The sequence below is a fragment of the Protopterus annectens genome, chromosome 4.part1 (assembly GCF_019279795.1).
Source record: "Protopterus annectens isolate FY-2018-M chromosome 4.part1, PAN1.0, whole genome shotgun sequence".
In the NCBI taxonomy this organism is placed as follows: Eukaryota; Metazoa; Chordata; order Ceratodontiformes; family Protopteridae; genus Protopterus; species Protopterus annectens.
Genome location: NC_056734.1, coordinates 620,156,211 through 620,182,086, shown reverse-complemented (window position 1 = coordinate 620,182,086; position 25,876 = coordinate 620,156,211). Strand labels below are relative to the sequence as shown.

Below are 25,876 nucleotides of genomic sequence, written 5' to 3'. Positions count from 1 at the left end.
TCGTATTCTAACAGGAAGCTCTGACAAAACTGCTAGACTGTGGAATCCTCACACAGGACAATGTCTTCAAGCACTAGAAGGACACACTGATGAAATCTTCTCATGTGCATTCAACTATGAGGGCAACACCATTATTACAGGTAAAGCAATGAAATCATATTTCCTTTCATATAAAAATAACTTTGTCAAATAATAATAACATTAAAATCGAATAAACTTCCTGATGCATCCATGCATCTGTAGTTCCCCATGCTCTCTGTTCTGGAATTGTATATTTTGTATTCGGATACTGTGACTACAGTGTTTAAGTATTTGTCTGTAATGAGGTTCAGTCACATCATTTTAGCCACTCATTTAGACTATGAATTGCAACTGTAGCTTTGTTTTGCATCAGATGAAATTTCCCATCAGAGTTATTTTCGGTATTAAGACCTACTTTTTAAGTGTGGATCTTGGCTTTATCGTGCATCCAGAATTGTGCCACATTAGTATAGTGACACTTCAGAGATCCTTAGAAAAGGGACACCTTCTTGGGTCTTTTATGATCAGATTCCTTCTTTAAAGACTTTCCATGTGCTTTAGATTCCCCATAGTTTCCATCAGATGAAATAAACAATTAAAACTTCAGCTCATTGAAATTCTCCAGATATCCCCATAGGGAGCTTCATCCTCACATTCCTTTGATATATTAATTCGGCCATTTTGCACATTCATAGGAAGAAGTCCAAACAAATAGAATTGCTGCCAGCCTTCAAACAGAAATTTCACTAGCAGTGATTTTCTTTAGGGAAAAGTGATCAGAGAGTTCAGCATTGACCCAGTCGGACTATCCCGGTAAGCAAATGTCAAATAAATAAATAAATTTAAAAAATGGCTTAAACTTCATCTGCTGTACAGTTGACCAAGTGTAAGGTAATGTCAAAAAGAAATAATGATCTGACATTGGTGGAATCATAGCCTTTACCTGTAGGACTAATAGCAGGTACTTAGTCAGTCCAGCTCATAAAACTTTCCCAGGCCATCCTAACCCTCAATGCCTGAAGACCCAACCACAGGTCTCTTTAGCTGTGTAAGCAGTCAGCAACTTTGAAAAATGGACTCAAGCTATCTTTTGAACCTGTGTGTTTCTTAGATCTGTATTCGAGGTAAGTCTGGTCCTTTTTAGCATGTCATGCAGTTAACAATTTATTTGCTCTGTTACTGTGATATCATGATCATATAAAAAAATACCTTTATTGAATTATCACTTATGACACTGGCAAATGTACATTTATGTAAAAGTAATTAAACCATATTAACAAGTTCACATTTACAAATGTTGTACATCACATATATTGTTTTATATATAATCAAACTAACATTACGTAAATTGTGCATTTCCTACCTTCTCTTAAACCTCATTCCTTTTCCAAAACATGTATTGTTCCCACAATTTCCATTTTTTTCTGTGTGATTTACTCCTACCATTTTCTAAAGATCCCACTTTCTATTCTTTTATGTATGTTACGATATTCACTACTTCAAATATGGTTGACTTAGACTGATTTCCATTTTCTAGTAATTGCTTTTTTTTGGCAGCCACCAGAATTAAACTTACCAAGGCCTTACTATGTCTAGGTAGTTCAGATCCTGTATCCCATGTCAAAAATCATTTCCTTAGTTACACTCCTTTGCTCGCTTAGTTTTTCTGACAGAGCAGTCTATAAGGAATTTTTTAAGTCTGCCAGCTCATTACACTCCAAGAATATATGCTCCTGTACCTCTTTTTTCCCCATTATACCAATATTTGTCATCTACCTGAGGAAAAATTCTTCGGAGTCTGCTAGGGGTATAAAAGTGTCTAAGTAAACACTGCAAGGCAAAAATCCTAAATCTTCTAGATTTTATTGCATATTTGGGAGCCATACATATGCCTTCCCATTGTTTCTTTATGATTTGCTTATGTAATCTGTCTTCCCAATGTTTTCTGACCTCCTGTGCCTGATTCCTATGGTTGTTTTGCACTATTTTATATGCCATACTTATTATCCCTTTGTTAACAACAGCTTCTGCTCTAGAGTCAACTAAAAAGTCTACCAGTGCAGGTCTTTCATTTAGGATTCCCCTATCCCTTTTTCTTTGTGTGCACTCTGATAACAATATCTGAAAGGGAAGGTAATCTCTAGCTTGCAGTCCAAATCTCTTTTCCTCTTCCCATTCTATTACCTTTCCTTCTCTAATTATTTGTTCCCAAAACCCTGGTTCCTTTAACAATTTTCTCCAGCAAATTCCAGCCTCCTCTTGTCTATTCTCTGTACCCCTAATTATAGTCATCCCTATCAGCAGACTACCCTCTCTCCATTCCCATTTTGGCTGAATGTTAAGTTGTCAATCTCGCCTTCATTCTTGCTGGATGGGTTTGGAGCCGATCCTCGGCTCCGACTCGGCACTTGCTTTAGCTTGAGAACTCCTTTTACCAGCTCGAGGCAACCCTATATCCCATGATGCAAGGTGGAACTACCTCAGATCTCATTTGCCGCTTAGCGAAAGAGGTCTCCTTTGCCAGCTGAGGTAAGTAATTTTCTTGTTAAAAGAGAAAAGCTTAGTTAGGGTTTTATTTCCCTCTTGTTTCCATTTTTATAGTCTAGTAGTGTGTTACAGCCCACCCTATTCCCTTATTTTTCAAAACTTTTTATTTCCTTTAGTATAAAAGTTTAGTTAGGCCTAAACCCCATTGGTTAATCCCTACCTGTGTGTTGTGTGTTAGGGGATTAATTGTGTGTGTTTGTTGGGGTTTGTGTGTGACTTCCTCTAGGATAATGTCCAAGGAAGGCAAGGTCTCAGGCTTCAAGAAGTGTGACTCGTGCTGTCAGAAAATGTCTCTGACAGACGGTCACACTTCTTGTGTTTACTGCCTGGGGCCTTTGCACCTGCAGGACTCCTGTGCTTTGTGTCACTCTTTTAGCCAGAGAGTCCTGCAGGAATGGAGGAATAAGCTTATCCTCCGTGGCTTACTTAAGCCAGAAGGTTCTCCCTCTAAAACAGGGTCTGGGAAACCTTCTAAGCCACCGAAGGCTCAGGCTTCAGTATCCAAGCCTCCTCCGGTGGCTCCGGCTCCGTCGGAGCCGAGATCGGCTCCGGCTGGAACAGATCTATCTACTTCAAAAGTAGTGGGTTCGGCACCAACTGGTTCCGACACCCTGTCTACTGTGGCCTTGTCGGCTCCAGCTGGAGCCGACACCTTATCCAGCATCGGAGCCGAGAAACCTTCGGCTCCATCTGGAATTCAGGGGACTTCGGCTCCGATGACTTCGTCCCGAAAGAGGTCTCGGTCCCCTTCGTTGCAGAGTATCCACTCAGCTCCGGGGTCTCCTCTTTTGTCGGAGCGGAGCCATCGGAGCCGATCTTCGAGATCTTCCAGGCTGTCTGACCACGATTTAGAGAGGGTGGTAAGCAGGCTGTTGAAGTCGCAGGCACTGGCCCAAATGCTCCATAGCCCGTCTCAACAGACCGGCTATTGTCTCACCCCTTGAACTTCCTCCTCCGACTCCACACCAGAGTTCGGAGCCAGAGCTTCTCGGGACAGCGACTGTTTCGGCGCCGGAGCCGATACATCCTTCGGCTCTGTCGTCCTCGGCTCCGATCTCCTCCTTGAGGCCTTCCTTGGAGGGATCCGGTCATCGGGTTTCCCTTGTCGGATCCGAGGGGGCTAGTGGCATCGGACCCTTGTCCGACCCCGCTCTCCCTCTCGGGGCTTCGGCTTTGGTAAGCTCGGCACCGACATCGGTCTCGGAGCCTTCCCTCTCAGTGGAGCCGGGAATTCCTGTATCCTCGGATCGGGGATATTCCGGCCTCCCGGGGAGGGGAGCCTTTGAGGTGATGAGGAGTGTCCTGGCCTCTGAGCCAGGTCAACGGTCCATCCCTCTAGCTCCTCCCTCTTCAGTGCCTTTAGACGCCTCTTGCCAGCCTCTTGCTCTCAGGCCCAGGGATCCATCGCCCCAGGTTTCCCCATTGGGAATTTCCTCCTCTTCCGAAGTTTCTCCTGATCCAGCAGGTGAACCCCTCGGAAGAGGACGTGTAAGAGGAAACACACAGACTCCCCTGAGTCTACTACATCGGATACCGACTTAGATGAGTCGGAGGGTTCCCCACGATCCCCCTCTGAGGATGTCTCCTTTTCAGACATCCTTGAGCTCCTCAAACAGAGGGGGAATTGGCCATCCATTGATCCCTCTGAGGATGAGTCGGTATACCTGGAGGCTTTTGGATCCCGACCCTCCACCTCCTGGGTGTCTCCGCCTTTTGACCCACTTATGCAGGTAGTGGCTCGGAAGGCGTGGGCGGCTCCAGATTCTGTGGAACCTGTCCCCAGGAGACCATCCAAATTTATCACGGCCCCTACGGACAAACAGTTTCTTTCCAAGGGCGTCTCTGTGGATGCTATGGTGGTGGTGGCGGCCACTAAGAAGGAACTGGCAGATCCTTCAGTACCTGTCCATCCTCCTAACAAGGATTCTAGGACCATGGACAGGTATGGAAAGCGGATGTTTTCTTCAGCGACCTTTGCTATGCGTTTGCTGAACTACCTTTGTCACTTTACCAAGCTTCAAAGAGATATTCTCAAGGAACTGGGTGAAGTGGTCCAGGATCCTTCTGCTGCTGGGGCTCAAGAAAAGATTGCCTCACAGCTAGCAATCCTGAATTCCCTATCCAACTCCTCCATGCGGCTCATATCCTATGCGGCCGATGGAGCGAGCAGGGCCGCAGGCACAGGAGTTGCTCTTAGACGCCAAGCCTGGATGCGGCTTTGTAATTTTGCGGACCCCTTTGAGGCATCCTTCACCAATACCCCCTTTGATGGTTCGGCTTTGTTCGGACCTCAGGTGAAGGATACCTTGACCAGGTGTGAGCAGGACGGTAAAACTCTTTCTGCCATTGGAGTCCATTTTTCCACTCCTTCTAGACCATATCCCAAGGGTCAGAAGGGGGGGAAGATGTGGTTCCGCAAAGCCCAAGGAGCTACACCGGACACAGGTGGTCAGTTTACCCCCAGAGGCAGAGGGGGTAACAACAATAGACGCCGCCCTAGAGGCGGGGGGGGGGGTCCTCAGAACCAGGGCAACAGGGAGTCTCTTCCTGAGAAGCCCTTTCAGCATCCCTGAGGTGTTGCCCAACTGTCCACCCTTGGAGGCAGTCGGGGGAAGGATTTCGCTGTACCCAGTAGCCTGGCAATCCCTATCACAAGATATGTGGGTACAGTCGATCATATCCGAGGGTTACAAAATCCCCTTGAAGGTATCCCGTACCTCAACAATCCCTTCCAGACATCTCACCCGGTCAAAGGGATTTGGCAGAACAGGAGGTTTCAAAGCTCCTAGAAAAAAGAGCCGTCCAGACTGTGCCGGCAGACCAGGTAGGATCCGGCGTCTACTCGAGATTCTTTTTGGTCCCCAAAAGGACGGGAGATTGGAGACCAATATTAGACCTAAGCAGTCTAAACAGATTTGTCAAGAAGGCAAGATTCCGGATGGTCACGCTTCAGTCCATTCTGCCCTTTCTGGGCAAGGACAACTGGATGTGCTCTATAGACCTTCAGGACGTGTACTATCACATAACGATTCACAGGCGCTCCAGAAGGTTTCTCCGCTTTCGGGTAGGGACCAGTCATTACCAATTCAGAGCCCTGCCCTTTGGCCTCACTTCAGCCCCCAGAGTGTTCACCAAATGCATGGCAGTGGTCACAGCTCATCTGAGACGTCAAGGATTCCAGGTGTTTCCTTATTTGGACGACTGGCTCCTCTCCGCCACCACCAGGTGTCAGCTTCTTCAGACCAGAGACTACACTCTACAGCTTTGCAGGAGTTTGGGAATTTCAGTAAATTTCGAAAAATCATCTCTGCTGCCTTGCCAGTCTATCACCTTTATAGCCGCAGAATTAAACACCGTCAGAATGTTAGCCAGACTAACAGATCAAAGAATTCTGGACATCCAAAAATTCGTTCGGATTTTATTGCAGAGCAACAAGGTCAAAGCCAGATTTATACTGAAGGTACTAGGTCTTATGGCTGCGGCCATTGTTCTACTACCACTGGCTCGCTTCCACATGCGTCTTCTACAGTGGATGCTATTCACACAGTGGTCGTACCACAGTCTCCCGATGAGGCACGAAATCTTAGTCACACAGTCGTGCAGAACTCATCTGAATTGGTGGATATCTTCCCCTCTTCTTCATCAGGGCCGACCCTTTGTTTCCCCTCCTCCAGTTGCCACTGTCACTATGGATGCCTCTCTGATCGGGTGGGGGGGGCATTATCAGGGCAGGATGGTCCACGGGACGTGGCAACCCATAGAATACCATCTGCACATAAATGTCCTGGAGATGAGAGCAGTGCTTTTAACGTTGCAGGCCCTCAATGACTTTCTTCCCACGGGGACTATTGCAGTACAAACGGACAACATGTCCGTGGTCTGGTACATCAACAAGCAGGGCGGGACCAGGTCCTATCCGTTGTGTCGAGAAGCTCTCAGACTTTGGCAATGGGCAATCTCCTCTCATCGGTTTCTGATAGCAACGCACATCCCCGGCAGGTCCAACTTCTTGGCGGACAGGCTGAGCAGATCCATTCTGATGCCTCACGAGTGGTCTCTCAATCAATCTGTAGTGGATCAGATTTTTCTGCAGTGGGGCACTCCTTGTTGCGACCTTTTTGCTACTCCTCAAAACAACAAGTGCCCCGATTATTTCACCCTCTTTCCCCTTCCAGGCCAACCCATGAGAGACTCTCTAACCCAGGATTGGCCCTGGGGACTTCTGTACGCTTTTCCTCCTTTTCCCTTGATTCCACAAGTCATTCAGAAAGCCACCGTTTTGAGAGCCAAGTTGATTCTCATTGCCCCTTATTGGCCTCGACAAATTTGGTTTCCGTCTCTGCATCATCACCTTCTGGTGCAGCCCTGGCATCTGGACCCAGTTCCGGATCTCTTGATCCACCAGTCGGGTCAGCAGCACCGGGCCATTCATTCTCTCAACCTCACTGCTTGGTTGCTCCACTTCCTTCCCTAGCCAGGCTTCCGATGATCTCTGACTCCGTCAGAGACATCTTAGTGTCTTCCTTAAAGTCGTCCACTAGGACTGTTTATGCTAGCAAGTGGCGACGTTTTTCTATTTGGGCAAATTCCAAGAATATTGATCCATTTACTGCTCCTGTACATTCTGTTTTAGATTTCCTGGTGGAGGTTTTTCATTCAGGATCCTCGTCATCTACAGTTAAAGTACAACTGGCTGCTATTTCCAAGTATCATGTTGGCTTGCATGACAATAACATTATGTCTCATAGATTATGCAAGGCCTTTCTGAGAGGAGTTTTTCTCCTAAAGCCCCCTATAAAGCATCCTCCTCCACAATGGGATCTAAACTTAATGTTGGCATCCTTGATACTACCTCCCTTCGAACCGTCTGCTTCATGTTCTTTGAAGTTATTGACCTGGAAAACTATATTCTTACTTGCTGTCACTTCAGCAAGAAGGGTTTCCGAGATTCAAGCTCTCTGCATTCGTTCCCCTTACTTGGTTTTTCATAAGGACAGGGTATCATTAAGAACGAACCCTTCCTTTCTCCCCAAAGTTGTGTCTCAAACCGATATTAACCAATCTATAGATCTACCAGTCTTCTTCCCAAACTATTCCGACAGAGCTGAACAGAAGCTTCATTTTTTGGATGTCCATCGTCAGCTCAGGTACTATTTGCATAGAACTAAACAATTCAGAAAATCGGACCAATTATTTGTCTCCTATGCAGAAAACAGGATAGGTCTTCCAGTTTCTAAAGTGACCTTATCCAGATAGTTGACTTCTACCATTTCCTTTGTGTACTCTCTCAGAGGCAAGCAGCTATCTTCTAAACCAAAAGCACACTCAACCAGGAGTCTATCCACTTCTGCAGCCTTTCAGGATAGACTACCCATTGATACTATTTGTGCAGCAGCTACTTGGGCCACGCCTCATACCTTTGTCTCTCATTACAAGTTGGACTTGGCCTCCAGAGATAGGGCCAGTTTTGGTTCCACAGTTCTCAAGAGTCTGTTCCATTGAGCCACCCGGGATACAGGTGCTAGGGACGCGGTCCCATCCAGCAAGAATGAAGGCGAGATTGACAACTTAACATTTAGAAGTTATGTACCTACCATAACGTTCCATGTTAGTTGTCTTCTCTCGCCTTCTTTCTTGCGTCCCTCCCTCCTTCCCCCTGGCCTGGACAGATCTTGAAGAGTTTCCTCTTCTCAGGTTGTTCCCTCCTGAGTCTTCAATAGAAGAGTCCTTTGTTAGGAATTTCTGTGTTCCTAGTTCTACTAGGTTAGTCCTTAGCAAGGTATGTTAGCTACCAAACGAGATCTGAGGTAGTTCCGCCTTGCATCATGGGATATAGGGTTGCCTCGAGCTGGTAAAAGGAGTTCTCAAGCTAAAGCAAGTGCCAAGTCGGAGCCGAGGATCGGCTCCGAACCCATCCAGCAAGAAAGAAGGCGAGAGAAGACAACTAACATGGAACGTTATGGTAGGTACATAACTTCTAATTTTTTAATATACTTTCTTCTACTTTACAAATATAATATTCTGTATGCCTGTTGTCATTCTCCTTAAGGATCTGCATCCAAAATCCCACTCTTTCCTTATTTCTTGAATTACCACCCCCAGCGTCATCATTATCCCCTTCCACTTGAATTGTAGCTTTCTGCCTTAATGGTGTAGCTCTAAAATATCCTTTCAAATCAGGTAATCATAAACCTCCTTATTCTATTGAATGAATTAACTTATCATACTTGACTCTTGCCCTCTTCCCCTCACAGATAAAATCCTTCAACTGCTTATTAATTACTATCCACAACTTCTCCTCTGGTTGATCCAAATATGCCTGACATATGTATAAAACTAAAAGGACTAAAAACATTTTTACTGCTTGTATTTTACTAGCCTTATCCATAGGTAAGAGTTTCCAGTTTCTCAGTTTTTGATTTATCTTTTGCTTAATCTCTTCCCACATATCCTTAGCTGCTATAACAAAATCCTTTTTAACTGATACTCCTAAATACTTCATTTTATCAGGTTCCAATAAATATGGATATTGCTGAACCAATTCATGTGTGGATACATCATTTACAGCTATAGCCTTTATAGGTTCATAGATTAGTACTAGGCTAACTGCCCTTGTGGGCCACTTTAAGACTATCCATGTGAGAATCAAACCCTGTACCTTGTATCTGTAAGTTAAATGCCTTGACCATTATTCCAACCCCCTGTTTATCTCCATTAATTTTATATCCCCCCCAAAAAAGCAGAACTGTCTCAGAATGTTCCACATCACCGAGATGTCCTTTTCTCAGGTACAAAATAATATTGTCTGCAAATAAAGTCCACTTTTCTTGAATACCATACCAACTGTATCCTTGAATTTCTCAGTCTCTTATTTTCTTTTCCAGTCCTTCTAAATGTAATGCAAATAACAAAGGGGAAAGAGGATACCCGTGACTGGTTCCTCTGTTCAGACACAACTTATCAGAGACAAACCATAAATTTTGATTTTAGCTTCTGATCCCTCATATATCTTCCTAATTAAACTTATTATTGTGTCAGGAAATTTAAATGCTTCCATTGCCCTACTCATAAAATCCCAAGACCTGCCAACAACAGTGGCATTTTCTTACATTCTACTTCCTTCTGGATTATCATTGTTCTATTAATGTTGCCAAATGTTTGCCTCCCCTCCACAAAGCTAAATTGATTGATATTTGTTAATTTTGGCAAGATCTTTTCCACTGTTCTAGTTGTTATAGACATAAATAACTTATAATCATGGTTTAAAATTGAAATGGACCTATAAAAAGCTGTATCTAATGGGCCTTTACCATCTTTAGGTATTACAGCAACCCCAGGTTTTTCCAGGATGTTGGTGCTTTCACTTCTTTTAAAATATTGTTAAACAAAACCTTCCAAATCTTTATCACTTTCTTCCCTCCTAGTTCCAAATTTCCACTGGAGTACTATCTTTTCCTGGAGACATCATCATGTTTATCTTATTTATTCCTGTCTTAACCGTCAGATCTTGAGTTTTCTGTGAAAGTTAAGTTACTTCTTCTTATTTTTTCTTTCTAATTTTAACAAATTACTATTTCTTCAATTTTAATCTGAAGTCGGGTTTATCGACTTTTCTCCTTTACTTCTAGGAAAAATCTCCTTGCCTTTATTACCTTTTGAACTATTTTATAACTATCAATGCAGAAAATCCTAAAATGAGTAAAATCTCAAAGCTTTTTTATATTTTATCAGCTGTTTTTCTCCATTATTGTGACAGTTTAGTTTACAGCTTTATTTTTGTGTTTTGGTGTTAGTGTTTTATTACTATCGCTATTTCTTTATGTAGAACATTTATTGTAGTTCTTTAAGTTCCATTGCTACAACCTTGGTTATATTGTTTAGTGCAGTTTTTATAGGGAGTTTCTGTGGACAGGAAAGAATAAACTGATGTTAAAGGCTTTATTATTTATTTATTTATTTGACATTTGTTAACAGGGTTGGTCTGACTGGGCAAAGCCTTTTTTCTGCAGAGACTCAAGGAGAAAAGCTCCAATATTACATTACTTAAACATTAATTAAGCAAAACCAATCAAGGATTTAAGTAAAATGCAGCTCAAAATGACAATGTGACAAAAAAACAAAAGAACTGAGTAGCATAAAAGTTTTTAATAAAACAACAAAGCTTTCAGGTAAAAAACCCTTCATCACTGCTGACATCATATCTTACTAGAGTTAATTTAAACAATTTAAAAAAATATCACAACCAATAGAAAACATATAATTATCTTAAAGAGATAAAACCCTTGGATATATAAAATATGACATGTATAAAAACATATATAAGAAATACATTTATATATACTATTTAAAAAAAGTATATAATTTATTCAGATAATTCTGTCTGTATTTTAATACAGGTTTCAATGCAAACATTTGGTTTAGACCAGGTGCTTGATATGCAGACAACAATACAATCCATTTGTATTTCCTTAATTCCAGCTTATTATTAATATCACCTCGTCTATTATTTTTGTCAACAATATCTATAATCTTAAACATAAAACTATGTGTCAGATTAGTTTCATTTACATGCTTAGCTAAGGCATTTGTTAATATATTATGCCTAATGCTTGAATTATGCTCAACTATCCTGTCTTTTAGTCTTCTAGTTGACTTAACTACATAAAAACTAGTGCATTGTTTACATGTAGCCAAATAGACAATATTAATTGAATTACATGTTGCAACACATCTAAAGTCATACCTTCTGCCCGTTTGTATACAAAATAATTCATATCTTTGTCAATAAAATTACAACAGCAGCAATTGTAACATGGAAAAGTACCAAATTTACTTGTTTTCACCAAGTTACAGTGCTACTTAAAATCATTAAACTATTCTACTGTTTATTGTACTATGCTAGGGGCTGTCACATGGCTAAGAAAATAGTAAGTTAGAGAAAAATAACACTAAGCTATAAATAGAGACAGGACAGACTATAAGTGAAAATAGGTGGTCGAGGGCCCCTAACAGTGTACTCTCAACATAGCTAAAACAGGTACATAGTAGTGTATAGCATACATCTGAAAAACATACAGTGTCTAGTTTGTTTAAATGGTCTATTTCCACACTGTGGCTGGAGTGCCTAGTTGAGTATTGTAAGGGCAGAGCTTCTGAAAGGTTTACTTTCTGACAGCAGAAGTAAAGGGAGAGTGGCTTGTTTGCATAGATGGTCTATTTCCGCACTGTGGCTGGAGTACCTAGTCGAGGATTGTAAGGGCAGAGACTCTGGAAGGTTTATTTCCTGACTGCAGAGGTAAAGGGAGCTAGAAAAGAAAAAGAAAAGGAATATATAATGTGAGGACAGAAAACAGCTAAAAACTTATAAACAGAGATGCGTTCAGATAAATTATGGATAATAGCCACCAATTCACATCACACACTATAGATTAAAGAGCTGTTGTGTGAGGTTTAGGCTTGGAAGCCTGATTAAATTAGTTAAGTAAAACATGCTAATTATGAACTAACATTAAACTAGAACAGACAGGTGCTAGGAGTAGCAGGCTATAACAAGCTAAATCAGGCTATCGCTTAATAAAACATACAGGTACTGAAATTAGCAGCCGAGATAAAGTCCAGAAAACACATAATATAAACTATTACACGTTATATATATCACAGATTGGAGACAGTCAGTTGCAAACCATTACTAAAACAATGATGAAGTCCATATGTACCTGGATGAAAGCGCTTAACTAACAATTGCTGTTTTTTTATACAATAAAACACGAGAGCTGTGGTTGGACCGTTGCCTGGATTATATTTTTTCTGCTGGTTCCAGTTGAATTTTGTATCATTACTAAAACAACACATTGCATGCTGATATTTTGATTCTGAAGTGCTCATGTATCCGTAGCTCAACATAACAAACCCAAACGCTAATACAAAAGGGGGATAAATGCATGTGCTCAGATTACACAGAGGGACTAGGTAAAACAACTAATACCACTCTGCGTTCACATAAATAGGATGCTAGGACTTATATTAATAAGACAGTCACTTTGAGTGTTTGTAATCAGTGACGTTCACTCAAAGCGAAAAATAACATGCAAACAAACTCTTCTTGAGCACAGCTGTTCACTAGTGTGCTAAGTCATACATTTATCAAAGGGAAGTATCTAAAAGTGTGATAACAATAAGTGTTCATCCAAGTTACAAACAAAACCATCCAAATAAAAATCTTACATGCAAGCACGCTGCTTGAAGATGCTCTGGCCCGATAAGATAGGAAATTTAAAAATGGCATCCTTGCGAATGTCAAGATTAAATAGATTCTGTATGGATGAAAGGTGGATGAAAGGAAGGGGGAGGAGGCAGTCTCAAGAGGGAGGAGTATAATGTGAATACACAGAGGAGACTGTCACCCAATCTCAGATAGAAGAAAGTAACAAGAAAAACAATCTCCAATCCAGAAAAATGGCAGGACGATGAAGAAAAGGTCTGGTGTGAAACTGAAAGATGTCACTAGATAGAAGTATGCATAAAAGGCACTTGTAGTAAAATAGTTTGATATGCCTAAGAAGCAGAGGTATTCTACTATTTATTGTACTAGGCTAGGGGCTTTCACATGGCTAAGAAAGTAGTAAGTTACAGAAAAATAACACTAAGCTATAAATAGAGACAGGACAGATCGTAAGTGAAAATAGGTGGTTGAGGGCCCCTAACATCGTGCTCTCAACATAGCTAAAACAGATACATAGTAGTGTATAGCATACATCTGAAAAACATACAGTATCTAGTTTGTTTAAATGGTCTATTTCCACTCTGTGGCTGGAGTATCTAGTCGAGTATTGTAAGGGCAGAGCCTCTGACTGCAGAGGTAAAGGGGGAGGGCTAGCTTGTATAGATGGTCTATTTTCACACTGAGGCTTGTGTACCCAGTCAGTTATTGTAAGGGCAGAGCCTCTGGAAGGTTAACTTTCAGACCACAGAAGTAAAGGGAGAGTGTCTAGTTTGTTTAAGTGGTCTATTTCCACATTGCGGCTGGAGTACCTAGTCAAGTATTGTAAGGACAGAGCCTCTGGAAGGTTTACTTTCTAACTGCAGAGGTAAAGGGAGAGTGGTATGTTTGTATAGATGGTCTATTTCCACGCTGCAGCTGGTGTACCCAGTCAGTTATTGTAAGAGCAGTGCCTCTGGAAGGTTTACTTTCTGACTGCAGAGGTAAAGGGAGAGTGGCTTGTTTGTATAGTTGGTCTGTTTCCATGCTGTGGCTGGTGGGATCTATATTACAAGATCGAAACTTTAGTTAATTGAATAACTAAAGATTGATCTTTAATATCGAAAGCCAAAAACTGCGAATGGCTGGTTTAATGCAGGGAAACATTTCCTTTGGCCGCATGAAAAAAAAAACTTTTAAACCCAAATCAAGTGGGGGACTTTGCCCCCCACACCCCGCTAACTAAATATACCAACTCCGATATCACTCCACATTGGAGAAAAGGGCATAATCTGCATAACTCCGAAGGGAATTTTTTCCCTGCATTAAATCGGCCATTCTCAATGTTTTGGCTTTCAATATTACAAGATTGATCTTTAGTTATTCGATTAACTAAAGTTTCAATCTTGTAATATAGACTGAGCTGGTGGACCCAGTCAGTTATTGTAAGGGCAGAGCCTCTGGAAGGTTAACTTTCAGACTGGAGAGGTAAAGGGAGCTAGTCAAGTATTGTAAGGGCAGAGTCTCTGGAAGGTTTACTTTCTGACTGCAGAGGGTAAGGGAGAGTGGCTTGTTTGTATTAACGGACTCAAGATTCTTCTAGTGCCTAAATAAGATAGTATACTGGTGATCGATTTTAAGTCTCGGTGTATTGAACAATTTCTGTTCGGCACACTAAGTCCTAATTAGTCTTGGTTCAGTTCAATTTTCCCCTTCTGAGCAGGACATCTGGATGAGAATGATTGACCTTCAGGATTAGTACTATCACATACAATGAATAGGAAGTAATTACAATTTAAGCTGGGAGACAGTCATTACCAGCTCAGAGTTCAGCCTTATTGCCTAAGCAAAGCTCCCAGGGTGTTCACCAAGTGTATCACCGTACTGGCATCTCACTTAACTTTGCAAGGACCCTGCACATTTCCATTTTGGGATGACAGGCTCATTACTGCTCCAACCAATCTTTTACTGGTGCAAATCTGAGATTAAGTGTGGTAGGCTTCTTCACAATTTGGGATATCCACCAATAACATGTCACAATTCTAACAAACCTACACATAAGAATTTATAGGAACAATTTTTCAACACAATGTTTATCCTTGTATCTCTACTCCTTTACAGAATACAAACAATAGCTCAGAAAATATTTGGTAGTACCAGAATATCAGCAGGATTGTTTCCGCAAGTTCTGGGGTCACTGTCAACAGTACTAGTCCTTCTTCCTTACCAAGAATAGATGCTATGAACACAATGATAAACTCTCTCTCAGCCTATTTCGATAAAGATAGCAATAACTCAGTTAAGCAAAGGTTATCTTTCTGGATGGATACAGTCAAAACAACTGTGCTAGCCCATCATTTATTCTTACTCAGCCCAAGGCCACAGCGACCATGGATGCTTCCCAGATTGGCTGGAGTGGACATTTCCTGGGGAACACAGTCCAGGGCATTTAGTCCCCCGAGGAGGCCAGTTTACATATACTGAAGGTGTGACAATGGGTGATTTTCTTCTAACTGCTTTGTAATTGTAGCCCATTTTCTGAGGAAGTTCAACGTGATAACTGTCAACTTGAGCAAGTACATCTTACTTCCTCATGGCTTGTGTCTCAGTAATGAAGTGATGGACATGGTTTATTTATCTGTTTATTCATTTACTTATCATAAGGACAATTTTTCATTCTGTGCCCAGGAGTACAGACTTGATGCAAATCATCATCTTCTTTCAGCTGTTCACATTAAGGGTCACCGCAGCGGATCATCTGTTTCCATTTCTTCCTGCCCTCTGCATCTTGCTCTGCCACACCAACCACCTGCATGTCCTCTCTCACCACATCCATAAACCTTATCTTAGGCCTTCCTCTTTTCCTGTTACCTGGTAGCTTTATCCTTAGCATCTTTTTCCCAATATACTCAGCATCCCTCCTCAGCACTTGTCCAAACCAACGTAATCTTGCCTTTCTGGCTTTGTCCCCAAACCTTCCAACCTGGGCTGACCCTCTAATATACTTATTCCAAATTTGAGGCAAATAAAATTGCATATTTAAATAGAAGAAACAGTTTATGTGAACTAAATGTTTTTAGATCCATCTGTAGAACTTCTGTGTCACCTGACAGACATGATTCATCTGCACATCTCTAGCCTAACACTGACTGCGTGTTTTTTTTTCTCATATTGATAGCCAGGTAACCTATGCTTTCTTTTCCGCCGATCCATTCCATTCCATTACCTTCCCATAACAATTCTATACAAGGAATCTCTACAGAAATTTATGGAGATCTTTTCTTTGTTGAGTAGAGCAGTATCAGATAGAACCTTTCACAGTTCTAATACATTCTGTCCTTGAATTTCTAGACAGTTTATTTTAAGATAGTGCTAGTTTATCATATATCTAATTTCTACTCACAACATTTTTCGAATTTCTGTGTAGATTTTCAGAATTCTTCTCTGGCTTCCTCTAAACATTGCAAACCAGTTTTAATGTTTTTCTTCTACTTAGACCTCCTTACAAAGATCCCATACCTCCATGGGATATACATTTGGACTCCATGCGTAGTCTAGTTATGGGACAACTACTTGGTCAAATCCTAATACCTATATCAATATTACAAATTGGAACTAGTCTCGAGAAAAAGAGAGACCTTTGCCTCAGCTGTACTCAGGAATATCCTTCATTAAAATCCACCCGGGAATTTAGATAGCTGGGGACTCTGTCCCATACGTTGAGGAAGAATGAAAATTGACATCAGATAAAGAAGTCATGTACTTACCATAATGTTCCAGCTGCATTTTCCATTTTCATTCTTCATCTCCACACCCTTCATTTCTCTCCTTTTATCACAAGGCAGTTCTGGAAGAATGAAATTCTTGGGGCACCACATGTCCCATGTGTTGAACTCTAATTATGACAATTTTTTATGGTCTTCTTTGAGGGATGTTAGGGGTGGTACATCTTGTGTAAAGAAGGAGCTTGAGAGTTTGTTGATGGCCATAAGCTAGAATAACGGCAGAGCTGGATCCGAGTATTGGATCCGAACCCATACATTGAGGAAGAATGAAAATAGACAACACGGGTGGAATGTTATGGTAGGTACATAACTTTTTTTCTCCTAATGTACTGAGCTAAAATCTTTTTGGTACGTATTTAAAACATTATATTGTCAAGTCAATGTGCCTTATTCTAAAGAAACTTTTCTATAGCTAGTTTTTGGTCCTAAACAGATAGCTAATTAAACAGTTTCATTTGTAACATGATGTGTTTTATCAGTCTCTCCTACAAGTCATAGGTGACCACATGCGGCATTTTATTTTCATGCTAAGAGTTTCAGTTTTAATTTACCAAGCAAATGGTTCTTTCAGTGTCTGAGCTGAGGGTTTAATTGATGAATCTGTATCAATAGTGAATCTGTGCTCATTTATCTGTCTGAGCTATATGTTGTTTTAGTCTTTGCAGAAGTAATTTGCTCCCTCTTATTGCAATTTAATGTAATTTTGTTTTTATGCTAATATATGTAGGTGTGTTATACCCTTTTTCTGATGCAGTATCTCCCTTATAAAGAGTAAATCCTTTTAGGTTGACATTTCTATACTAATTTCTCTGTGCTCAGCAATCTACTGTGTATGTGGGCTATGTAGTAGGAAAAAAATCCTCAGTTCCACCACAGCTGTAAAAATGTTAAAAACAAACTTTAACCTTTAGTAAAAACAACAAAAACAGGAGCACAGTAAAATTCCCTGATAAGCGCTTTCGGCTTACTAGCTTCATCAGATCATATGTCTTAGCTGTGCTCACTCTGAATTTAAAGACAGTATAAACCAACAGAATAAACTAATCAGTGTTCCAGACACATATAACCAATGAAAACTCATTAATTTGCATACAGCATATCTCCTGTGTCTTGCTACGAGTCAATCATTATTGTATCTCAAGGTATAAAATGTCTGGTATCCTAGTGGCAGAACTATCTAATAGCAGCAAAGTTAATCATTTGCATACAGCATAAATCCTGTTTCTTGTTATAGCCAATCATATGTATGCCTTCAAATATCCAATCTACAATTTTCTTGTCCTGTAGCTATCCAATAGCATCAAAGTGACTGAATTCCTTTGGTTGCCAGAACATATTGTTTATTCAGTTCATTCAACAATATGCAGTACTTCACAGAAGCATGTAGCACATGTGATACAGTTTTATGAGTGCAGTTTCATTGGTGCTCTTGCATATAAATTCCTATTATGTGCGTATTACACAGTATAGCGAATTAATACACGTATCCATGTGGTTTGTCAGAGTAACATACTCTATGCCTTCTGAAGTATTCTTAGCCATTTGCTCCTTGTTCTATAGAAAATATTGCCTGGTCACAGATTCAGCATAAAATAATGCACCACAAAAGAGTGTTATCGCTGCTACAGCATTCCTTGTTTTTATCAGTCTCTGCCTTGAATAATTAAACTGCAAATGATGTAAATATTTTCACAGAACAACTTGACGAAGCATAAAAATAATTTGTAGCTCTTGTATCCCATTGCCTTAATAATAAGGTTGCACCACAAAGGGTATTGTAAATAATCACTGCTGCAGCTTTCCTTGTTTTTACCAGTCTCTGCCTCAGATAATTAAACTGCAAATGATGTAAATATATTTGCAGAACATCATTTGCAATTTAATTGCTTCTGTGAAGTACTGCATATTGTTGAATGAACTGAATAACAATATGTTCTGGCAACCAAAGGAATTCAGTCCCCTTTGATGCTATTGGATAGCTACAGGACAAGAAAATTGTAGATTGGATATTTGAAGACATAAATATGACTGGCTATAACAAGAAGCAAGATTTATGCTGTATGCAAATCATTAACTTTGTTGCTATTGAATAGATTGTCTTAGCACAGCTAAGACCTATGATCTGATGAAGGCTTGTAAGCCGAAAGCGCTTATCAGGGAATTTTACTGTGCTCCTGTTTTTGTTGTTTTTACTGAAGAGTAACGTTTGTTTTTAACATTTTTAAAGCTCTGGTGGAACCGAGGATTTTTTCCTACCACATTTCTACATTTATGCTCGGAGCCTTCAGCAATACAGCTATGTTTTCTTCACATTAAAATGTGTATGTGGGATATGGCATTTAGTTCTATTGTATTTTCCTTAACTCCAGTTTTCTGGCTGATATTTCTGATGTGGTGTAGTATTTACTACCACTCCCATAGTTTCCTCGATCTGTCTCACCAGATATTGTCACTGTGCCAGAGGTGACTTTCCCAACACCTTTTCTTTTGTCTGAGTTTGAGGCTTTGCTTTTTATGTTTTTTATTTGCATCCATGAAACTTAAGGTCGGTGCTGAGTCTGTATGCTTTTTCTGTGGTTGCATTTCGAATGGTGGTTTGCTTCTAGTCCTCTCATCAGCCTGTTTCAGCTCTGATGGTATTTGTATCCTTTATAACTAGCACTGGTTCAGTATTCTGGTATTACTGAGGTTTCATAGGATCATAGGAGGTTATTAGGCTATTGGCCCTGAGACTCGTGTTTAGACAAGTCAGCACCTGATGCCACTGTCCAGCAGGGATATGGGTGGAATCCCAGGTATATTTTCTCTTTCCCATCCAGTTATCCAGGTTGCACTTAAAAGGGGTAAAGAGATACTCGTGGAGAGAGAGTCTATTTCCTAGATGGGGGAGTCTCTGGGACACAAATCTGTCCTGCCAACAAGTCCTGTTGATGTATAACCTGTTGCATCTCCTAACTTTCTTTCTTTGTTAGTAACTTCTGCTTAAACTAATCTTCTAAACCCTCAGCTGTACTACTATAGCCCCCCTCCCATTCTCCACATTATCTCCCCCACTTCCTATCAATGTCTATACATTGTCCTTCTTTTGAACAATTCTCTTTTTGTTTTTACTCTCATATGTAGTAAATTTTAGTCCACTACTATTAGTGCAACCCTTAATGTCATAATTTTTTTCTTTTGTTTTTCTCTTTATAATTAATTTCATATTTGCAGTGTTGTTTTTAATAGTTTTTGTCCTGTATGTTTATCTTTGCTTATATTTTCTGGGGCTCTTTCCCCTTGGGTCTCCACTGAAAATGGGTTGCTTGCTATCAATGCAATGCAAATAGTTAATGACCTTTTCTTTTTTACAATTATTTTATATTGTGATTATTTAATATTTGTATATCGTCACTTTATTTTTGCTTATGTTTGCTGGGGCTTTTCCCCTCTGGTCTCCATTAAAAATGGGTTTGTTTGCAAACTCATTTGGACTAACCCAGTTAACAAATGTGAAATAAATAAACTAAATAAATAAAAATGTCACAGACCAGGTTGAAGTAGCACTTGCGAGTTACTTGAGTGGAGCTTGACTTGCGGATATGCAGCAGTCCCATCAGGTTGGGGTTTGTAATCACCTTGTATGCCAGGTTACCTCTGAGGAGTTTGTTTGAAACTGAGTAGAGGGATAGGGCTTTGAGCCTATCTGTGCATGGTAGATGTTTGAGGCCCTGGATTCTCCTGGTGAGGAATCTCTGTGATCTCTCCAGCTGCTGCATGTGCTTTGCATGGTACATGTCGAAAGGGGCATTGTACTCAATAATGGGCCTTATAAGTGAAGAATACAGGTATGCTATGACCTCCTTGTCCCTGGACGAGATACCCTTATGTATGAGGTTAGTCACGTAGTAGGCTTTCCGTACAATGGAAGCAACATGGTGGTTAAAAGTCAGGTTGCTATCAACCTGTGTGCCCAATTCCTTCACGTCTGATTGCGTGCTTAGGACATTGTTATTAGTGTGATAATCTGTGGGGACGTTACTCTCCCCAAAGGGATTTATGATGCATTTTTTTGGTAATTCAGCATGAGGCCATATTTCTGGCACCAGTCATTTGTCTGAGTGAGACCCTCTTGGAGGATGTCCACATCACTAGGGGAATTGATGACAGCACCCAGCTTGCAGTCATCTGCAAACTTGGTCAGCCATAGCCCACTGGCTTTGGCCTGCACCTCAGAAAAGTATATCCCAAATAATAGAGGCCCCAAGATCGAACCCTGGGGTATGTTGCTTGTTACGGGTCTACTGCTTGAGGTGGCTTCCCCTGTTTTGACTAGGTGGGTTCTATCAGTGAGCCAGTTTGCTACCCATGTGGTAATATATAGTTTGATGCCTAGTTGAGAGAGTTTATCTGTTATGTCTGAGTGGGGAATAGTGTCAAAGGGTTTGGCCAGGTCAAGGTAGGTGATGTGCACCATCTTCCCCTTGCCCATGCCTTTGCTGACTGTCTCAAAGAAGTCAACCAAATTTAGCAGACATAACCTCCCCTTGAGAAAGCCAAATTATGTGGGATCGAGTGTTTGAAGGTTGCCAATGTCCTTGTTAATGAGGTCCATGATAATCCATTCCATGGCCTTGCAGATCAGGCTAGTTAGGCTGATGGATCTATAATTTCCTGGATCGGTGGTGCGATCCCTTCCTCAGTGATGATGCTTATTATGGCCAAAGTTACCAGATGCTGTTTTTTTCTTGTCCCCTTATTATTTTGGCAGATCTTCCTGTAACCCTCTTCCCCTTAGGGTTCAGTGGGTTCCTCCATGACTGACTCTTGCTTCATTAGGATCAACTTCAATACTCTTGGCTTCCAGCTCAACTTCATTCAACCTCTGATACCTCCTCTGTTTCTGCAGGTTCCTTCAGAGGGTCAACCTTGACCTCAGTTGTTTGTTCACTCTCAGTGCTGTCAACTTCAGCCTCATCTCTCCTGACCCTGAGTCTGCAGGTTCAGCCTCAACAGCATCAACCTCTTCTTCTCTCATTCCCATGATCTCCAAGTGACCGATAGTTCCTTTGAGGTCAGTCTTTGCTTCAGTGGGGTCAACCTTGATCACTATGGGCTTTGATCTCTACCTTCGCAACCCTGACATCCTCTCAGGGTTAACAGATTTCCATGGAGGTGGATGTTCACAGCTAAAGGGTCAAGCCTGATACTATGTTCTTTGGGGTCAGGTATGACCTCTACTGTCCTGTTGACCTTGATGCTTTTCAAGGCCAACCTGGCTTTTCCCTTCCTCTCATTTGTTGCTATTCCTTCCGGCCATTCAGTTTGAGGTACTGCAGAAATTCCTTTCCTTGCCACAGTTCTGCTTTTCTTGGCTAGTGTCCCATTCTACAAGAGGTTACTCATGACTGTCTTCAGTGGAGAAACTGTGTTTATTTTACCTTTTGGGAAGAAAGTGTGTTAAAGTGCTTCTTGCTTTGTTTTTACCAGGTAATTTTACTTTTTGCTACTGTCTTATTTTACTGACTAGTGCTGCTTACCTGCTTACCTTCTCCAGAAATAAATCACCATTTTCAGCTTACTATAGAATAGACTACCTGTCCCTTGATCAGACTTTCATCCGGACACAAAAAGAAAATGTTAACTAAGATACCTTTGCCATCACAGCAGACTAGTAATTTGGCTCAGCCACAAGTAGGTGACTCTGACTCTGCTGTGGCCAAAGATGATTTATTTGATTACTCAGTTTGGTATTGTCCATACAACCAATATGAACAGGGTTAGCCATGTCATCTGTGGTTGTTGAGGTCCTCTCAGTGGGCAAGGGAAAGCCATTCTTGTTAGTCTTGGGAAAAGGGGCAGGGAATGTGTGCCTGTTTAGCCAACATGTTGTGCCCATCCTTGGTGAAGCTGTTACTGGCAATAATAGGGCTGTTTGCCCCAACTTTCTTATTTATTTATTTGTTTTATTTCCAGTTTGATAACCGAGGAGGTCCACTGGGCTCAGGGAGCCTATTTTCAGTGGAGGCCTGGGGAGAAAAGCTCCATATTACATAAAGGTAAAACAAAAAGTAGTATTATATAATGAGATTTAGCAAAGTACAATTTCAAAATAGAAGAACATTCATTACATACTTACATAGTAGATTAGAGAACCATTTGTACAGCATTTAAGTTGGACAGAGGCAGTAGATCATGTGTACATAGTTATAAAAACTAACAATTGTAAATCATCTGTAAATAGTTATAAAAACTAACATTTGAAGGATTGTAGTAAATCCAATTTTCAGCAGCATAGGGGAGAAATAAAGGTGGAAAGTACACTATTTGCTGTGAATACATTCTTGATTCTTGTGTATTCAGAGAGAGGCAGTTGTACAAAAGAAAAAGTGGAGTGCATACATGGCAGTGTTGATTATCTTTGTTAGATAGCATCAACATTTATATGTAGGCAGTAAAGAGAATTATTCCCAGATGGGGGAGAGAGAATAGAGATAGAAAACTATGCACAATATTTACAATATATACATTCAAGGTATTGATGTTATATTGCGTTAAATTCAGAGAGAGGCAGCTGTTTAGGAAAACAGCATGGAGTAAAGGTATATGTAGAAGTACATGTAGAAGAGTCTTCAGCAGGTTAGGTAGGTAGAGTGCAACTACATTTCCAGTTATGGAAGAGGTAGGAATGGAGCTGGGTTTTAAAGTCTTGTCAAAAAGAAACAGAAAACTACAAATTTAATTTATCTTGTGCCAGTTTCTCTAGATAAGTGATTTATTGGGTTTGGATCACTGTCTTGTACAATCTATTCGCCCTTCTTATAATGTAGTTTCTGGTAAAAGAAAAAGGGATTCCTCCTCTCCTGCAGATATTCAAGATTTTGAATATGTAGAAGAATGTGAAGGGACAGATGCAGGTTTTTCTCCTCAGATTTCTGATTCAGATTCAGAGAATGGTGTAGTATCTTAATTTCCATGTGAGGGATTTGCTTTCTTTTGAGACTGTTTCCAGAATGTGCCAGTATTTCAAGTTGGGGAACACTGAGATTTCTCAGTCCCTCAAAAAATACTATTGAGTTGTTAAAAGTGGAATTCTCAAAACCTTCACCCATCCCCCAGTGCTGCTAGCAATGGAGGATGTGTTGGTCAGAGCCTGTGATTTCCCTGACAGCCTGCTGCACATAAGAAAAGAAATAGAATGTATAAAGTTTCTTAGTCTTTCAAGTTTTTATACACTAATCCCAGACCTGTCCCAGCAGCTATAGCTTTAGTTTACGGAAGATATGCATCTGCAACCTTGATGCTTAGATTTTTGAGTCGTCAGGCTCGTATGGTAAAGTTTATTATGACTAATTTAAAGTTCATTATGACTAATTTGTGAAAGTTTGAAGGTTTAGCTGAAGTTGCCTCTTGTGAGGAAATATCTGCTTTGTGTGGTTTAGTTTCTTCCATTTCTCAGTTCATAAAAGATGCATAGCATCACATTCTTATTCATCCTGATTCCAGGCGGTTTCTTTAGGTTTTATGTATCTGGATCACATCATCAGTTCTCTGCCATACACCTTGGGTTATCTACTGTTCCAAGAGTGTTTACAAAGTGTTTAACTTTGTAGGCTACAGGGTGTTCATAATTTTCCCCATTTAGATGACTTACACATCTTTATAGAGTCTTTTTCAAAGTGTCAGGAATCTCTCACTTGGATAAGGGATCTCCTACATAGACTGGGATTCCAAGACAACATTCAAAGGTCTTTTTTGACTCCATCACATAGAATTGTGTTTCTGGGATTTAAGTTTTTCCTACAAATAAAAAATAGATCTATATGTAGATTTATTCCAGATGTTTTCCACTCTGACTTCTGTCACTGCGAGGGAATACATTGGATTCTGGGTGTCATAGCATGATTCTCATAATACCTCTTGCAAGACTCCACTTGAGAAAGATACAGTGGTATCTGAAGTTTCATTGGTCCCAGCACCAACATCCATTATCTTCTCAAATTTTAGTTCTAGGATTTGTTTAAAGAGGAATCAATTGTGGAGACATCAAATATCCCTGAAACCAGGTCTTCCCTTTTCCTCACCTGCTCCAGAGCAGTCAGTCACTACAGATGCCTTAGAATTTACTTAAGGAGCATTATCAAGAGGGATAAAAATCAAGGTCTTTGGGACAAGAAAGACAGACCAAAACACACAAACATAAAAGAGGTACTAGCTCTTATTAAGGCTCTCAACTGTTTGTTTATTTGTCCCCAGTACCACTTTAGGTAATTACAGACCATACCATAGTGATGTGGTACGTAAACAAGAAAGGGAGAACCAGATCTTAGCCTCTGTGCTGACTAGCCATGTTAGCATGGGATATAGCTTTACTGCATTGTCTCACTTTACAGACATCCTACATTCCTTCACTGAAAAATTGTGTCAGACAGGCTGAGCGAAGCAAAGTCAGACCCCCCATGAACGGAAACTAGATCAAGGGGTCTTCCAAGATTAGATCCATTTGTGGGCAGTTCCTCAAGTAGATCTTTTACCTCCTCTCAAAACAATCAACTGTCAAAATTCTACTCCAGGGCTCCATGAAAGAAGGCCTTGAAGACAGATGCCTTTTCTTTTCTTCGGACAGGAATTGTCCTGTATGCTTTTCCATCCTTTCCACTGATATCAAGGGTACTTGTAAAGATTCACAAGCACTCCCCAAAGATCATTGTGTTGATAGCCTTGTGGCCCAAGCAAGAGTGGTTCTTTCTTCTTTTGAAATTGAGAAGGGGCAGTTACCACAGGCTTCCTCACAGATTATCTATATCTGTTAAGTGACCTTAATATTGACTGGCAATCCATAAACAGCAGCAACCCCAAGGACTCTATTCACCTGTTTAGCTTCACCCAGCTGATAAGCTCCATCGCTGGAATCAACAAAAGCACCAACAGGCAGTCCACACTGGACTGGGTATTGGCAAACACCATAATAAAAAATCCTCTGGTTGCATATGAGATAATGTAAGTGACCACCTCCCAGCCTATGTAATAAGACAACAAAATGGTTCACCCAAATAAATAATCTATAATCAAGTACACAATTTAACCAAATTTGACAAAGATTTATTACAGCTCTCTCCCTCAACAACTGGAATATATTGAGTAATACCTCAAGATGAAGCAATTACTAACTTCAATTACACCTTTCTAAAAATACTAAATAAGTTAGCACCAATTAGGACAAGAAGGGTAAAAACTAACAAAAAAGAGACTAAACAGCTCATGTTACAAAGAGATAAAGCATGGAAAGAATGGCATAAGGATAAAACACAACAAGCCTACCAACATTTTAGATATTGCAGAAACT

The 25,876-nt window shown here is 40.6% G+C and overlaps 1 protein-coding gene across 1 annotated transcript in view; it reads left to right on the top strand.

Moving 5' to 3' along the window:
• DAW1 (dynein assembly factor with WD repeats 1) overlaps positions 1-25,876 on the top strand; it is a 1,156,427-nt gene that overhangs the window by 1,034,131 nt on the left and 96,420 nt on the right. Inside the window, exon 12 of the mRNA XM_044070429.1 lies at positions 1-140. This exon is cut by the window's left edge and continues 23 nt beyond it. Coding sequence (XP_043926364.1) covers positions 1-140 — 140 coding nt within the window. The remainder of the gene's footprint in view (positions 141-25,876) is intronic.